Source organism: Carassius auratus, chromosome 10 (assembly GCF_003368295.1).
Source record: "Carassius auratus strain Wakin chromosome 10, ASM336829v1, whole genome shotgun sequence".
NCBI lineage: Eukaryota > Metazoa > Chordata > Actinopteri > Cypriniformes > Cyprinidae > Carassius > Carassius auratus.
This window is the reverse complement of record NC_039252.1, coordinates 14,166,260-14,185,712: the sequence shown is the minus strand read 5'-3', so window position 1 is coordinate 14,185,712 and position 19,453 is coordinate 14,166,260. Positions and strand designations below refer to the sequence as shown.

The 19,453-nt window shown below is 37.4% G+C and overlaps 1 protein-coding gene across 7 annotated transcripts in view; it reads right to left on the bottom strand.

The window, feature by feature from the left end:
• Positions 1 to 19,453, bottom strand: part of LOC113109954 (stAR-related lipid transfer protein 13-like) — a 48,844-nt gene that overhangs the window by 21,969 nt on the left and 7,422 nt on the right. For 3 of the 7 annotated variants that reach the window (XR_003293031.1, XM_026273878.1, XM_026273877.1), the window contains exon 1: positions 1,861 to 2,263. Coding sequence is in view for 6 of the 7 variants with exons in the window: in XM_026273878.1 (XP_026129663.1) it covers positions 1,861 to 2,086 (226 nt within the window). In the remaining variant the exon portion in view is untranslated. Of the gene's footprint in view, positions 1 to 1,860; positions 2,264 to 4,331; positions 4,801 to 14,982; positions 15,014 to 19,453 lie in introns of those variants that run through there. The other 4 variants (XM_026273874.1, XM_026273875.1, XM_026273872.1 and 1 more) reach the window with 3 other exon arrangements.

The following is a 19,453-nucleotide window of genomic DNA, read 5'->3' as shown; positions in this document are numbered from 1 at the left end:
TGAACGACTCTTTTGAGCTGTTTTTTTTTTTATGAATACTTGAAAAAGACTGAGTCTGAAACACTGTCCTGTATTATTTACAGAATGAGCAGAGAAAGCTAATTTAACAATCAAACTAAAATATAACATGTGAATCAGAATCAAGCCGAATCAATTCAAATAGAGAACTTGTGAATAAGAAGAGAGGGTGATTGAAAACCAGAATTCAAATCAAACAGACAGAATGTGAATTGGAATCAAATCAAATAGAGAGTTTGTGAAGTGGACTTAAATCAAATTAAGAGCTAGCTGAAAAAAAATCAAGAGCTTGTAAATACAGATTCAAATCAAACAGAGAGCTTGTGAATCAGAATTGAAACTGAAATATTTTGACCACTTAAGAAAGTGCAAGAGTTAAATGGGCTCAAATTAAGATGCTCATATTTCATTCTTATGGCACTGCCTTCAGTCCACATTTGGCTCAAACCGTTTCACAGTGGCAGACCTGCTTTATCAAAGTGCTGCAGATGACAGGCACCAGGCCCAGTTTTTGATGGAATGGGGTATTCTTGGACCCGCTCACAGTACAGCTGCTAACACTTAGTCTGCATGCAGGAAAAATAAGGTCAGGTTAAGATTTGAGACACGGTCAGAGAGAATCTACCTCTCAAATGCTGAATTGTATTAAATAAGTGTCAAAATCTCCCAGTAGCCTTAGTGCACTGGGGCTCAAAATCCTTTAATAAGTGTGGAAAATAAATCATTTTAAATGAATTGTCTAGTCTCACAGATGGAGGTGAATATATCCTTCAGCATGATATGTATCCACATGCCACAGTCATGACTGGACAAGCCTGGGATTTCACCAGAGCTCCACAGCCGTCCAGAGCTCCACGAGCCGAATGACAGAATAACCGGCACGCAGTCCAAACATTCCTGCTGCCACGTGAGAGAGAGAAAGTGTGTGTGTGTGTGTACGCAAGCAGATTCCAAACAAAACTAAAGCTACCGCAATCTGCATTTCTATTGACCTCTAAAGCATTTCACTTTCAAAACATAGGAGTAGTATTATTACAAACATATTTAACAAACATATATGCTTCTCAGTAATACTTGTTAATGAGCAGACAAACCAAAACGAACCACATATAGCTAGACCTCCAAGAAAGCAAAACACTGGTGTTAACCTTTTGAAACAAATATTGCACAGTGCACACACAGACATACACTTGTCATGTGCCGTGCTATCATACGCTTGAAGTATAAAAGGGTTATTCATTAATAATGCTGTTGATTTGTGGATAATACTTTGGATTTGAACAGGCTGTTCTCTAGTGCCAGACACACAAAGTCTCTTTACATCTAGAAAACACAAGAAAACTTTGTCTTATAGCCAGTGTTACCATTGAAAACAGAGGATCGGCCCAACACGTCAGAGCTGAGAGCATTCAAGTGCTTCATATTCATGTAAACAAGACAGAAAAATAAAACAAACACATCTTTGGGAACACTTAATAACGTCTCTGAATCATGTCTGGCTTGAAGGTATCATTAAATTCACAAACGTGAAATGTATAATGTCATATGGAATCACTTTAATATCTTGTTTTTTTTATTTTACTAGCCAGCAATGAAACTAAGCAAAGATGAAAAGGGATGATTTTCCTTTATTCCTAACAAAAAGACCCTAATAATATAACGTGAGTTTTAGAAATCTCAGATTTGTTGATATACACCAAAGTTTGCAATCAAAAGTCAATCCGATTTCAATATGAACAGCTGAGACAAAGTTACAATGCACTGCTGATACAGACAGAAATGATGCCAATAATAATGCAAAAAAAGATGAGTCTGAAATGTTACCCAAAGCACCTCTCATACCTTGGGATATCTTTTTCAGCAGCTGTTGCCTAGCTATGATACGAGCCAGGCGTAGTCCAGAACGCCTGCGGTGGCTGTCCAGTCTGAGGTATATATCTTGAGTCTCTGGAGTCATGCTTCCCAAACACTCACTGTCCATGGATTCATCTAAGAGGTCAGTCAACACTGAGTCCATCTCTCCACTGTCCACAGGTACAAAGGCACTCATAAGCGCTTCCTCAAACATATCACCTATCCTTTCCTTAACTTTCACGCACACAGTTGAATCTGCACTGAAATACACTATATAAAGCGTGCTCCTTTTGTCATTTACTCAACACTGGCGAGTATACAGAACCAAACACACCTAGGCATGAAGTCAGTTCTGATCTGAGTGCACATTTTCATCTGCACCACCCACTTTATGGTCATGTGACCGTGAGAGGAGCCAATAGGGTTGGGAGGGTAGAAAGCACTGTGCGGCTAACTGAACGCTAACAAAAACCTGCTGTGTGTTTCTCAAGTACAGTGTGTGTATGTGGATGTATCAGCCAAAGAAAAGAGAAATGAATGGTGCACCTTGGGAAAAAAACACAATCCAACATACCATAAGCTAGAAATTAAATCTTAGCGAGATATTACAGCTGTCAGAAAGAACAGCAATTTCCTCAGAGATCTCAAGACATCTGCTAAATATTTCAAATCCAAAATCGTCTAGAATATCATGCACAGCAAATAGAAAGAAACACTACAGATTGGGGTAGTAAGCATGCACTCAAAAGTAAAGATGAAGTCAAGACACCAAAATGTTTGGCAACCAGGACCGCTCACATTTGATTGTTCTTGGGTGTTGAGGAAATATAGATCTTGGGTAGAACAATAAAAAAAAAATTAAAGGCCAATTAAATGGCCAAGCATTTCTACTGAAATGTGAAAATTCGAAGAAAAAAAATGCACATTTCTTTTGAATGCTAGCAATGTGTAGGTTTCCCACCTTGAATGTTTGAAGCATGCATGGACAAGCCTGGAAAGATGCTGCTGAAAGCATGCTGAGGAGAATCTGACAATGACTGCCATCTGGTGTTCATGGAATGCAATTAGTTTCGAAAAAGCCATTCACAATTCACTCAGTTCAGCTAAGGACTTTCTTCAGGCTGCATAACCGCTACAGAATTCAAGACACCCACATAAGGGCTGTACCAAAATTACCTAAACATGAACTTGATCCATGAAAACAAACCCGTGTCATTATGGGCATTCACTTATAAGCTAAATCCAGCACGGGTCAAACAGAGGTGAGTTGTTCATGGTCTAAATCAGGGGGACACCGCTTACAGTAATCCAACATGTTTTATCAGTATCACAAGTCCACCAATTCTATATCCACTAAAATCAACACATCTACAAAACATTAATATATTCATCCTAAAATGCGATGTTTACCCAAAGAATAAAGTGTCTGAGGGCTGGAGCAGAAATGAACCCTCGGGTTGAAAAGAGAAGAATGAGGTTAGTGGGTTGAAGGAGAGAGAGTCTGTACAGCTCTGTTAGTCCAGATTGCTTTTAAACGAACTTTTCCTGTCATTTCCTCACTTAAAGCCACAAAGGAGTCAACAGAGCCTTGCCATTCATGCTATAATGGACTCCGTTTTACTAGAATTACATTATTCCACCAGGACATCCGAAGAAAGATTCTCAAGCTCAATAAAGGTCACTAAAATACTATAAAAAAGGGTTTTGACAGAAATCACTCATATCCTGTCATTTATAATCCAACAATCATAATCTTTCACAAATTTTAACCTGTTTCCTCTCAACCTGAACAAATTAAATTATTCTCCTAACACTGTTTGATGTGCAAACAGCTCTGGTAAAAATAACAATCTTAAAGACTGAAATTTCCTACAAGATAAAGCTGATAAAAGACTATTGATGGTGTAAAGCGAGTAAGAAATTTTATACTTTACTGTTACTGTATATAGATATGTTAAAATGGATGAGAATTAGGCCTTATAAACATATTCAGTTACTATTATATCACGTTAGAAGGAGAATACACAGAAACATTTAAAATCCCGAAATGCACTAGAAAAAAGGAAAAAAAAAACCCCACAATACTCCACAATTTAGCCTACCACTTTTTAGAATGTTAAGAACATTTAAAATAGGTGAAAACCGTTACACGGATCGAGTGTCCTGATTAGTTTTTGCGCAGGAATGCAGCGCATTTAATCGAGCTGAGAGGCAGCAGACATCGGCTAACGGTAATGACATTACGCGCAGAACAGACCGGTAGAGCGCAATGTCAATGTCGATTTTAATTATTTATAGACAGCGCAAGCATTCATCACATACAAGCGTAGTCCCAGTCAAGAGGGCACATTATAATGAGCATGACCTAAAAACTTGACCTTCCCGAGGTATTATATATGATTAAATGGACGATGCACTGATGTTTATTTCTAAAAGTTGATTAGTGTCCTGCCACTGACCTGCCAGTCGCTTCTCCCGTATGTTTCTCCACAGTAAATCCCAGGCTTTCGACGTAGAGTCGCGCAGCTGCTCGCTGATTGACCGCCGAAGCTGCAGTTTGCTGGACTTTCGCCTCGTTGTCATCGTGAACGGTAACACATATCAGCGCCGCGCCCGGGTTTCCGCGGAGAGGACCGTTATCCGCCGCTCGCTCCGGTGCCGCAGTTGTCGTCACTCCAACCTGATACGCGGCGCTACGTCACCTTGCAGCAGGAGAACAGCGACGCGTGTTTATATTCCGCTCCGACACGAGGCTGCTTCGAACGCAGGATCCACTCGGATGGGTCTCATGCTCTCGGAGGTTTTCCCGCGTCTGTAATCAGCGCAATATGACAGCGGGAACAGCTGTGTGAACTTGCCAGCACTAATGCAATGCAGAGGCGCAGGGTACCTTCACTACAACACGTCTCTCTCTCTCTCTCTCTCTCGGTATCTCTCTCTCTCTCTCTTTCTCTCTCTCGCTATCTCTCTTATTCTTTCCAATTTAACGGCGGTTGGCATCCAGCTCTATCTCTCTGTGTTCCACTTCCAATTTCATAGAGGAAATACTGTTGTTACAACATTTGCACGGTTTCTATATATAGTATTGTGTGTTATCCATTTCTGTCCTTGTGTTTCAATTTGTATAAAATAGCATATAACTTGGCAACAGAAAGAAAAAAGAAAGAAAGAAAGAAAAAGAAAATTAAACATTTCCATTATTAATGGCCAGGAAACACGTTGACCTTTAGTGGGGCATGCTATCAGTGGAAAACAGCTTATTATAGACTTTTTTTGAGCAACAAAAATTAAACAGTTAGTTAATTAAAAGTAAAAACAGAAAACAATTATAAATTGTATGAATTTATAACAGTTAAAGCAAGTGACATCTTGAAGAAGAACATTCTGATATGCTGATTTGGTTCTCAAGAAACTTTTCTTGAAAAAAAAAAACTGTTGAAAACCATTGTGCTGCATATTTTTGTGAAAACCGTGATTGATTGTTTTCAGGACTCTTTGATAAAGAGAAAAATTAAAAGAACAGTATTTATTTGAAATAGAAATGTGAATTTTGATCAGTTTACTGTATCCTTGCTGAAAAAAAAAACGTACCGTCCGCACACTTTTAAATGGTGTAGTGTTATGTCTTTCAGTTAAAGTGAGAACTTTTACTTGCAAAAGTGTAATGTTTAGGTTTAGGGGCCAAATATGGTTAGTAAGGATATTAAAATATAATTTAATATAATATTTTTAAATTGCAGCAAGTCATATTGCATGACACTACGTCAACTATCCAGTTACACGTGAAGTCCTGTCTTTCTTTAATGGTCACATACACATATATTCTCCATCTTACACACACACGCACACGCACACACACATTCCAGTGTCTGTGGGTGTCAGGCATTACACTGGCTCAGCTCCCTCTCAGAGGGGGGTGTTTCAGAGGGAAGTTTTACTTTGGAGATTTATGTCAGTAGGTTACAGTGGTGACATGTCTGGCGCGAGGTGAGGAGAGAAAGGGAAAGCCATGAACACAGGGTTAAAGCAGTCAGTCTGATCCACACTTCCATCCTAGGTGGCTCACAGTTAAACCTGATATGGCACTGCAACAGAGCCTGAACCTCCTCCGCTCACAAACTGAGAGGAAAAGATGGTTACCGCAACTCAAACCTCAAAATAAAACGCTGGAGTAACTCTACCCGGTAAACAGTGGTGCTGGAGCCAGGCTGGCGCTGAAAGGGTCTCAGCGCCACTGAGGTCTCACACTTCAAGAAGAAGTGTTAACATATCTATATACATCCTAGTGAGGTGATTTATGTTTCACGCATTTTAGAAGGGCAGGGCTGTGAAGAAATTTAATAAAAGCCTGTATTAATCATAAACGACAATGATAATTTAACTTTACTATGCGATCAAGGATAAGAAAAGAAAATGTAAATCAAAAATTCAGTCGCAAAGTTGTATGAATGTGTAACCTGTGCGTGGCCCCAAATGTCACTCCGTGTTAGTGTGGTTATCAGCTAACTGCTCATCTGTGTGAAAGAGTGAATTTATATTGAGTCACCGGGGCCCCTCAGGAGACCCTAATGAATATTCATATCAGAGACACATGGGCGTCAGAGGGAGTCACTAGCCTTTGGCATCTTGTACTACTTTCTTAAAATTGTCCCAAATCCAAGAACGCATCGCAAAATCTTCTTGAAATATGCCCTTCACTTGTCCAATAAAAATCAGGACAAATCAACCCCCAAATGCCTAACATAGAGCAGCCAATCACAACAGGAGACCTGTTCTTGTGAGCAAACATGCCGTTGAGCGCAGGCGTGTAATGGGATAGAATTAGGACGGACAGATGTTCACAGAATCAGTGAGAAACAGGGGCTTAAAATGGCACAACTCTCCATTTCTGGATAAGGCTAAGGATTTTCCCTCCTTTTTTTTTTAAATACTCATACTTTACACACTTAAACTTTAGAGTCACATTATATTACTTTTATGTTGTGTAAAATATTAACATAGCAGCAAATTATACTTGAAACTAATAAATGAAAAAGAAAAGGAAAGAAAAAATTTACCACCCTTATAAGGATCACAGATTGCAGGGGGCAAAAGGTCAATTTTCCATTGTCAATGGTGTAGTGATGTATAAAGCACAGTTCACACAGAGGTCACTTCTATACCAAATATCTTTTTATTGGTCAGCATGGCATATCTGTGTGACCAACTTAAACCTGCATCTTTCAAACTCAATCTTTTGGCCTCCATGAATTTCCAAATCATGTGGATTCCAATCGAAAAGGCAGCACTTTTGCCAGTGCTGAGAAAGCGGTGCATGTGTGGATTTTAGTTTTGGTAAATAATTACAGGATTGTGGTCGTTCAGTGACGGAGGAATGCAGGGCCGCAAGGTCAGATGGACATAGTCACTGATCTAACTGTCAGTATAGGGGCTTCTCTGCACATCAAGGCTCATCTTTGTCAAAACATGATCTAGAAGGAAATCCCCTTCAAGTTTCCAGTAAATACAACACTATTTCCTTCCTCTCTTGTCTTCTGCAACCACACATAAGATCTTTTTGATGCCTCTTGGACAAAAATTCATCCTCAGACTTTCCCCTAATTCCAAACATGCCCAATATCCTACAACTGACATTTCCCTGCTGTTTCCGGACTTTTGTAGACCCCCTGTTGCTCTGGAATCATTTCTATCACCACAGTTTAAAAAATGAGGAACATCAAGATCAGGAAGAAGCTGTCTGCCAGATGGTGCTGTTTTCATTGACCTTATTTGTGAGTTTGTGGCTGTTTTAATCTGAGGCCTGATTCATCCGAGTTTCTGAGAGGTGATGAAAATCGTGAAAACTTGGCCTACTTTGGAAAAAGAAGAAAATGTGTCTGGTTTGAGGTGTTCGAGGTTGTAAATTCAAAAGTACAATTCTGACATGATATTCTAAGCTCATTTTGTTTTCTTTCATGAGGGCTTTGACTTCTAATGTTTAAAAGCTGCCAAAATGTTTCCACCCTCTCTCCGACCCTGAATGAACAAGACATGTTTTGTTGCTGCGCCTTTGGGACTTCTATGTAAACATCCTCTTTTTGCATATGAAAAAAAAAAAACACAAGGGCTATTTATATCGGAACCTTGTACTGCAAACAACCCTTATTAACAAATTTTGTTATGCTAAACCCAAATTTTCCAGAAAAGACAACAATGAATCTAATGGCACCAGTCTCATCAGCAGCATTTCAGCATGGGAGAGCCGAAAAGCCTGTAAAATGGGTCAGAGGCTGTCTGGAGCCTCGATCGAGTCCTGCCCTGCCCAGAGTGTCCCATCTTTGGATCTCTCTTCCACAACATAAACACACCAATACATTGTTTCCATCCCCGAAGAGTTGTTTTAATTGGTTCCTAAAGTACTTAATAATGGCGTGAGATTATTATCATAGAGGTGAGGATTACTGGGGACGAGGGGATGGGCTGGGTCCAAACAATGGCTAATGGATGTAGAGGAAGTGTGTTTATGTGTATATAAGAGTTTCTACTATCCAGAAGAAGCTAGTGTTTGTGTTGGCCACTCAGAGCTACTGTTTTCTCTGAGAGGCTGAGAGGCTGAGAGGGACAAAATATCCTGCTGGATCACAAACCCCCTCTCTGGCCTTTTGAACTGTCATTGGTGGAATCCACAGATGCAGATATGTGTATGTATGTATGGGTATTTATTTAGACATCTTTTTTTTTCTCTTTCTCTGATTATTCTCTTCCATAATCAGGTCATCCCAATGCATCCTCTTACACAAATTAAGATAAATGTTGCCCAGTACAGTGCATTAGAAAGAGTTCATTTATGCCCACATTACACACACACATACACACACACACACACACACACACACACACACTGTACACATAATCCATTAGAGAACATTACAGAGTGCCCATTTAAGCATTTACTACACTATGAGGATATTTAAGCGAGGTCTGCATTTCTAAATAGGGTTTACTGATGTCTGAACTATAAATAGACAGACAGACTCGTACAGACCAAACCACGAACACAGCATCAACTACAAAATACTCAGCAAAGGGGGAAAGGCAGATAGAAGAGTGTGTGTTCTGTAAGTGTAAGCTCTTGTAGATTTCTGACAAGACATAAACTCAGTGCCTTTGCATGGTCCAGAAAGTACAAATCATTGCAGAAATTGTACAGTATCATTAGCCACTTTATTAACCAAACAGCAAAATAACAAAAGGATAAACCATAGATTACCAAGAAATGTGAAATAATAATAATGACTAATGAGTGAAAAAAAGAAATCCAACAAAAAAATTTTTAATTTAATGAACATACTATACTTTTTTTTAAAAAAGGATAAAGCTTCCTCTTAATTTCTTTTTTTTAAACATACACCTAAAAATTTGATAATAACCACACCTCAATTTATATCACCCAAATTAAAGGCTTTCCATTTTACTAAAATTACTATACAGAGTATAGACACACACACACACACACACACGCACACACACACACTTTTATTATAATTGTCATATTTATTTTATAATAAATATTACACATTTCAGTAACATTTATAATATTGTATAAATTATATATATATATATAATATATATATATATATACACACACACACACACACACACACACACATATATATATATATATATATATATATATATATATATATATATATATACATATATTATATATATATAATATAATGAATATAAAATGTTATATTTATTTATATTAAATATTTAAAAATATTATAAAACATTTATATCACAACCAAAAATTATAAAAAGGGTAATTCAAGGTATGATGATAGTGAAATAATAAACATAATAATAATAATAATAATAATAATAAGCACTATAACGTCCAGAACAAATGCTGCCAGATCTTTAACTGAAGTGCTCTAAGGAGTTTAAAACCCCTCAAATTACCATCCAGGAGTGGGAATCACAGTGCCACCCAAGAGGGCAAGAGTGAGTGGCCACAGTCGACTGGAAAACACACCCTGATGCCAACAATTCCATGGGAGGGTTGAGGGTTGTGTGTGCGGTTTGTTGTAGGAACAGAGTGCTCAGAGTGCTGAATTAGCAGTCCAATTAAAAGTGCTCAACACTTGCACAGCAGGCTAATTAAGCAACCTTCGTTTAGAAACAAACTAATCTGACATCCTACTGGAGTGGAATCTCTGAGACTCTCAAAACTCTCTCCAGTTATTACAAAACATCCAACAGTTTTACGCTACAGCATCTCTTATAGCGTCTTACTGTAACAACACCATGTGGTTTTAAATGCGATGCGCTGTTAACTGCTGAGCCAAGAGCTTTCTTTTTTACTGCCTGCAAAATATGCCGTCCCACACAACTCTTTTTATTGAGCGTTATTTTTTAATCAGATCTAAATACCACACAAGATGAGTCTAATTGGACTTGTGCAAGCATTACCGCATGTATGCAACAAGCATACACACTGTGACATTTTTCTACATTCATATTTATACATATTAATATGCCAAATCATGCATACGGTTGAATGTCCCCTGCCTGTCCTCAGATTAGCCTCAGTGAGTTTTCCAAGGAAAAATAGATGCCTGAAGTGCCAGAGAGTTTGGAAATATCACTCTGTGTTCTCAGGTCCTGTGCTGACAGACAATGTCTAATCAGAACAGACACATGTCCTCACGGGTGATACATGTAATCCATTTGTAAGTCGCTTTGGATAAAAGTGTCCGCTAAATGACTAATGTAAATGTCTTTTTCTGTGTGAGTGAGTGTATTCTTCCTAAATAATGTCACACCTTCACAAAAAGCTCACACATTCTCTGCAATGTCTAAACAGATGTCAAAAAAACTTTAAAAATGAAATACATATCTGCAGCAGGGGATACAGGGACATTAAAAAATACTATAATTGTAAAACTACAACATACAGTATTATCTAAAAAAATGCAAAATAGAAACATTGTCATGGTCATAATACAGAGAAACAATTTGTGCAAGGTCACAGGTTCATGCTGGTTCTCGTGAAAATAGGGCTTCTTATGTGCTGGGTTTGCATTTCGTATTGCATGCAATTCTACTGTACCTGCTGCTGTATGCTGACACACACACACACACACACACACACACACACACACACACACACACACACACACACACACACACACACTCACGCACACACACTACTGACTACTGATGCATGCACACTTCACTTTCAGCATGTCACTTTCAAGCTCCACATAAGCAGACACATACACATACGTGATGTACTAAAACAAAAAGAGCAAACAGTGAAATATTACCCTGGGCGATGCTACTGTACGTATGTATGCAGTGAAAGTGAGCACAAATTTCACTAATAATAAAGAAAAGTCCAGCGTAGTAACAGTATTTAACTGTAAAATGCCATTTGAGATTTGATTGGTCGGATTTTAACAAGAGATTATTAACAAAGAGGCAGAATGTAATTAATATTAATGTGCAAGCATGCATGAACAGATGCACACCCCCTAACACCCACTTACCCACCCACCAAAGAGCATGCACATTCACACGCACACACAGATCTGCTTGGTAAAACATTACGTCCTAAGGCAACTGAAAACAAGCTAGTGGACTCTTGGAAAAAACATTCCTCCTCTCCTGTGAGATGTGGACTCAAAAACACTAATTCAATAAGAAAGAAATGACAGAACTGAATGTGCACAACTATTATGATACGCACATACACAAAGGACACAATATGGGGTGTGTTTTTAGGTCATAGGAATATCACAGTGTATAGATTGGATTAATCCTGATGAAATTGAAATTTTGGGATCAATGTGGACCGTAAGCGCTTAAGCATCTCTAAAGATAATACAGCATTGCAAAAGATTAATTCTTGGGGTGAGATGTGTTGGGGGTTAAATCCTCCAGCTGGCTTTGAACAGATTTACATTTTTCTGCAGCTGTGGTACAGGTGAACCTGGGAGAAAGAGGGTTTAACTCATTTAGATGAGCACCTGGAAAGCAAAAAGAAGAGTGTGGGGAATTCTATATTAAATATATGATGTGTGTCACATCCATAATAGCAACTGACCTATTGCCCATATTAACACAGATTTCTATCAGAACAAATAGAGAAGAAGCAAGTCAAAGAGGAAACAACATGCAGTTTACGTGCTGATTTATATTCTGTTAATCCCAATTCATCCTATACATGTAATGAACATTCCATGGAAAGACTGATTCTTAAGCCTTTTAATAAAATCATGTGACACTAAAGACTGGAGTAATGGCTGCTAAAAATGTACTTTTCCATCACAGGAATAAATTACATTTTAAAATGTCTTCAAATTGAAAACAGTAATATTATTTCACAATTAGTGCTGTCAAACGATGAATCACGATTAATTGCATCCAAAATAAGTTTTTGTGTACATCATGTGTGTACTGTGTGTATTTATTATGTAAAAAATACAGACACATGCATGTATTTCAGGAAAATATGTTTATATATTAAATATATTTACATAAATTATATGAATATAGATATATACATTACATGTAAATACATGTACATAATAAATATAAAAAGTACACACATATATATATTATGTAAACTAAATCTTTTATTTTGGATAAGATTACACACGATTAATCATTTGACAGCACCATTTACAATATTAATGTTTTTAGTATTATTGTATTTTTCATCAAATAAATGCAGCTTTAGTGAGCTTAAAAGCCTTTTTTAAACACACAGACACACACACACAAATCAATTATTCCAAACTTAAGACCAGAAGAGCAGTGTGTATTTAAGCATCAAAGTTTAAAAAATATTTTAAATAATATATATAAATTAAAAGATATTAAATTCATTAAACATTCATGTCTGTTATATATATATTTTAATAAATAATTATTAACATAGATAGCCAGAATATTGAGTACAGTATTTAGCCTTATTAATTTAAACAGCAAACAAACTCTCCTTGCCATTTATTTGTATTTTTTTTGCAAACTGTTGCCGCTGTGAGGAATTCAAGGCCATTCACTTCAAGGATTTTACCATGGTTAGGCATTCAAAACCTGAATAGCTTCATTGCAGCACAGAATAGCAGCTGGTTCTTCTTGATCAATGCAGGAACAGAACAGACCAGTCAGAATACCAGCAACCATCAACCTAAAGTCATTAAGGGCAGAACAAATGCTTACTTTTCTCTTTCTCTTTCTCTTTTCAGCTCTTTACACAAGTATTCTCTCTTATGTCCCACAGATTCTTTCTCAAACACACAGGCGGTGCATCTGCTCCACACTACAGCAGGCAGGAGCTAAATTTAACTCAGAGGAGAACATGTTCTCTACCTCTGTTGATCTCTGAGACACAGGACCAGACGGGATCTGGGGCGGAATGACCTTTTATGCAACAATTGATTTTACAAATTCTTGCAAATTAATTTGCACAGTACAGAACATTTCTCTAATATTTATTTATTTATTTAGAGAAATGCATGAACTCTATATATTGAGCTGTCATCTAATATTTAAAGTCACCTAACCTCAGAAAATTACTTAAAAATCTTTAACAAAACTGACAATAATCTTTTTAGACACACACTATCCTGCAAACACACGCCACTTAAATACTGAAGGTCAGATATACTGTATGCAGCACTGGGGCATTCAACACACTTTCAAACCCACACAGCGCATGTTGCCAGTGAGGTTATGTGAGAGAGCATTTCAAGGCCTTGTGTGGCATGACCTCTGACCTCAGTGGTGCCTCCAGGGGCCCATTACACTCATCCACACACTTACACAAGGCTGCTCAATAACATTAATGTGACTGGACTCCTGATAATGACTCTTGCTGGGAGTCCAAGGTAAACCTGAGTCCTTTCTAAACACATAATGCGAAGCTGCTCAGACACGGGCTAGTGTCTGTGGAGTCTGAAGCCTGACACTGTCAATCACAACACTGTCAAACCCGCCTACAAAAAAAGATTGTTTCTTTAACTATACAATAGACAAAAACATTGGCAATTGGGTTTACAATCATTTTGCTGACATGGAAACCGCTTGCTATTTTCTAATGTTGTTTTATATGATTTCTCATAGTTATCAAACCACCTTTTGATAAAAATAATCTTTAACAAAACCTCAAATATTTTAAACAAAAACACACATACACTACATTTTTTCAAATGAGATGTTTACAAAAAAACGCTCATGTTCCAGATGCCACAGAAGAAGCATGAAACAAAAACTATTTCACAATGCTAAGCGGTACATTACAAAACCTTCTGCAACCACAAACTAATGGATATGAGCCGTAATGAGGGAGATACAGCCAGGGAGAAATAGCCATCTAAAACGTTGTCTTTTCTCTCATTTCTATCCATTATCATTTGTTCTTTTAAGGCCACTCTGTGTGGTTTCTGTGGTGTGGTTGATTCTTTTGTGAATGTGTGTTTTGACCAGTGTGTGTGGCATAAAGTGAAAACAGCCTGTCATTATTTTTGGAAAGCTGAGCTTTGACATACTGGAAAGACCTGAAAAGTCATTCCCAGAAATCCAATTTTACTGTCAGTCATGGAAATGGATGCTTGTGAAGGGACATTTTCATGAGTAAGTACTTCTATGTGTGTGGGAATGGGAATTGGAACTGGAACTGAAACAGAAAAGGAAATTTTTCTTAATAGAAACAGGACAGGAAACTGGACAATTTTAAATGGAAATGACAAAGAAAAAGGTTTTAGTGGAAACAGGAAAGGAAATGGAAATAGAAACTGAAACAAGAAAATTAATTGGAAGAGAATCAGACATGGAACAAGTGAGGTGAAAAACAAAAGTGGAAAGGGAATGGAAACTGAAATAGTAGAAACAAGAAAAAATATTGGAACAGAAAAAATAAACATTAATGGAATCTAAAATGGGAACAGCAAAAACACACAGAAGCAGAAATATTAAAAGGAATAGGAGCTCAAATCTAAAAATACCAGGAAACTAGGAACATGAATATGAATTGGAACAGAAACCAAATCAGTGGAATGGAAACTGTAATGAGACCAGAAACAGAACTGCAAGTGGGAATGGAAATAAAGGTCTTCCTACCTGCTGAGTCTGAATTCATCATCGCCCCCTCCTAGAGAAGAAGAAAAAAAGCGAAATGAGTCACTGACAATATACAGAAAGTCACCACAGATACCTTCACCCTTGATCTTTGACTTCAGAAGAGTAACTGAAAACATGAACGTGGCTACAATAATCGCTTCAGAAAGTGAATGCATGACAAATGTACCGTCAAAGTTCAAAAGGCCATCAGCAATGCAGTTCATTTTAAACAGATAGGAATAAAATACTTTTATCTCGTGAGAAACAGACCTTTAAGGACTCAACAAACATCATCAACCAGCATCAACATTCCAACATCGATAGCTGGCTTTACACTGGCTTACAGTCCATAAAAGAGAACATGTCCTTAAACAGAAGCAGATAGTCACCTCTATTTATATAGCGCTTTAAACAAAACACATTGTGTCGAAGCAACTGAACAACATTAATTGGGAAAACAGTGTGTCAATAATGCAAAATGACAGTTAAAGGCAGTTCATCATTGATTCAGTGATGTCATCATGCAGCTCAGCTCAGTTCAGTTTAAATAGTATCTGTGCAATCATTTGCAATCAAGTCAACAATATCGCTGTAAATGAAGTGTCCCCAACTAAGTAAGGCAGAGGCGACAGCGGCAAGGAACCAAAACTCCATCAGTGACAGAATGGAGAAAAAACCTTGAGAGAAACCAGGCTCAGTCTGGATACAGACTGTATCTGGTGGCTACGGTGACCTCGGAATAAGAGAGAAACAGACTAATATTAGCGTAGATGCCATCGGATATTAGAAGCGTATTAGTGTGTTATGTGTAATCCAGGTTAAAGAGATGGGTCTTTAATCTATATTTGAACTGCAAGAGTGTATCTGCCCCCCGAACAATGTTAAATAGGTTATTCCAGAGTTTAGGCGCTAAATAGGAAAAGGATCTGCCACCCGCAGTTGACTTTGATATTCTAGGTATTATCAAGTTGTCAAAGTTTGAGAACACAGCGGACGTGGAGGACTATAATGTAACAAGAGTTCATTCAAATACTGAGCTAAACCATTCAGGGCTAATATGGTCATACTTCCTGGTTCTAGTAAGAACTCTAGCTGCTGCATTTTGGACAGTCTGGAGTTTGTTTATTAAGAATGCAGAACAACCACCCAATAAACTATGCATTCTGTTAGTTTTTCAAATTGGTATGTTTTGCCGGGCCGCAAAAAATATAGAGCTCAGTATCATCAGCATAACAGTTAACACTAACACCGTGTTTCCTGATGATATCTCCCAAGGGTAACATGTAAAGCGTGAAGAGTAATGGACCTAGTACTGAGCCTTGAGGTACTCCATATTGCGATCGATATGATACCTCTTCATTCACTGCTACGAACTGATGGCGGTCATATAAGTATGATTTAAACCATGCTAATGCACTTCCATTAATGCCAACAAAGTTTTCTAGTCTAGTCACAGGTATCACAGGAATACCTAACTGGATGTGTGAGTTTCTGGGGAGGTTTGGGATGAATACTTGTCCTGAGAGCTGATTAGGTTGTTTCAGTTCTGAAAAATCCAGCCAATGCTGATCTCATGCTTTCTTATTGATTGAAAGCTCCAATTACACAAGAGAGCCAGTAGACAGAGATCTCACTCAGCAATCAATGGACACTCTATTTTAGTCTTTGATTTGAAAGCTCCAATATATCTGCATAAAGTGGACAGACAGCCTTAGTCCAGCAGCACCTAGCAAGCAAGAGAGTCAAACAGATTTTTGTTAAAAAAGCATATTTTAATATTTAATTTGTTATATATTATTCTATTCTATTCTATTCTAACACTTTACTTAAAGCATTCATGTATAATGCATTATGAAGTGTTATTAAAGGCTATAATGCATTAAGTATTCATAATGTGCGTCATATATAGATCAGTGGTTGTAATACATTTTATCTTATCGTAAATAATTATAACCAAAGTAAAATGCATAATATAACAATGAATTGATTAGTGTTATAATGTATTAACTGTGGTTACAATTATTCATTGTATATATATATATATATATATATATATATATATATATATATATATATATATATATATATATATATATATATATATATATATATATATATTATAATGTGTATTACTAGGCATAATTGATGCATTAACTTTTTTTATAATGCATCATACATACAAGGCTTTAAGTAAAGTGTTACCTTTTTTTTATAAAAAATGTACAAGTATTTTATTATATAAAATGTATAATTATTTTATTAATATAAAATAATTGATTACTATTATTATATAAAAATCATATTTTTAAATAAAAAATATTGTATAAAAAATTGCACCACTCTAACCCTGAGGTACCATGTAAATACCATGATACATAAATATGAGAATCATTCACACAAGTTAAGTATCATGGTTGTATCAAAGATCAAAATGCTTTATTGCAAAATAAACAAAACAATTAGTAAATAAAAATCATAAAACCAAGAAATTTCATATAGCCCACAGTTCTTTCTTTAATCAAAGGGTTAACCTCTAGCTCTAAAAAATATTGACACATTTAGGGAAGCGGACGTTTATTTTTGGTTTGTTACTGACCTTCATTCTTAGCTAGTCTCAGAGGTGTCTATGAACTGATCTAGTTGGGATTGAATGAAGGCCATTCAACTAGCTAAAGAAATAATAGGTTTCTGATACGACCCATATTTCTGGCTCGCATGTGATATTCTAAAAAAAGAAAGGACCCAGAGGAAATGCTGGCCCTGCATGTCTGACCAAGAATAACTTCAACAATACATGAAAGTGTTAGCTGAGACTGTATAGTTTCAACTGAACAAATGTTTCTTTTCAAAAGAATAAGGGAAAGATCACATTTTTCTAGAGCTCCCACACAGACCACAAGTTCATTTGAGCTAGACCCAACTGAAAAAGAGAGAACGTGTGCACAATCATGCTCAGACAGAATCACAGTCCTCTGAGACCATCCAGGACAAAGGCGGAAATGACTTCCTTCATTGTATACCATATTTAGACCCTAAACACAGTCAACACAAGTATGTGAACTTGAACGAGGATCAAACTCTACCAGACTTTAGGATGCAAAATGGAAGTAAAGTTCCATTGCTGTGCTCCTTTACAGCATGTTGTGTGTTTTAATCCTTTTACTGTATTATTTTGAAACATGCCTGATGTGAAACTTTCAGTTGCTCACTGGACAAATTTAATTAAGTCCAATGTTGTTTCGGACCCCACTGACACATTCTTTAAAATATCTTCAGAAAACAGGCTTGGAATGAATTTGACCAACTTAAACCAGCTCATGACCAAATCAGGACTGGGTTAAACCAGCTCAAACCAGCTGCCATGCTTCAAACCATGCCTAACCAGCATATGCTGTTTTAAAAAACAGGGAAAGTGAACCAATCACAGTTAACTACATCACAAACCTGGGTATAGTACAGGTTTCCTTCTAGAATAATGATCTAACTTCCCTCATGTTTACATAACCCAAGAGGAACAATGTAGCTGTGCAAGCGAGCTGGTCTAGGAGCGCACCATGACCTGGTCACAAACGACTGTTTTCTCGACCCAAGGGTTGGGGGAGGACAGACCCGTTATCTGTTTTGCTCACAGATGGATGGAAAGTGTGCAAGGCTGGATGAGTCCGGCCCTCTGTGGCTAGCTAACCACTCAGAGACACATTTGGACAGCTGCATTTTATCAGCAGTAGCCGAGGAAAAATAAACTCAGTCCAAGAAGCTTGGTATGGTCCCACGACCTTAAACCCTGACATAGGCATTAAACAAAACAGAAAACATAGACATATATACACACATACATATAGACTGCAATAAGTTGCAACATCTGCAATGTCAACACAAACAATACAGTCAAGCGCTTGTTATTAGTCATTTTCATTCAATCATTGCATTCTAGAAAAAAAAAAAACCTTGAGATGCTAACATTACAAAAGGGTGTAATGTCTCAGTGTTTTGTAAGCGCTGACTCAAGATGTGATGGTAAACTCACATGGGAGCCACTTCTGCGACCTCTATCTTACTCAAAATCCGTTGAGTTCCAGTTAATGGATGTCCCCCACTGCAGCTTTACCGCTAGCCCAAATTTCACATGCAGCCCCTCACAGGGCCTGGAATTAACAGATATTACTCAACTGGGCCTGTTAATGAGGCATGCACGGTTTTGGTTTCACCATTTGTAACCCTGATCCTTTGTGTAAATATAATGTTTTTCTGCAGCATAGAACTGCTTTTCAAACTCTCTCACTGACTGTGTTCAGTCTGACAAGATAAAGAAATCAATAAAACAGAGGGAGAAAGTGGTTGTGAGGTGCGTGTCCTGTTTTAACGCGACAGGTCGGCCCTCGGCAGATGGGGTTTTAATCTACCGTGAGGGCTGTAACAATCTGAGGACAATCACAGTGGTCATGTTTCCTAAAATGTTCTTAATCTGCCC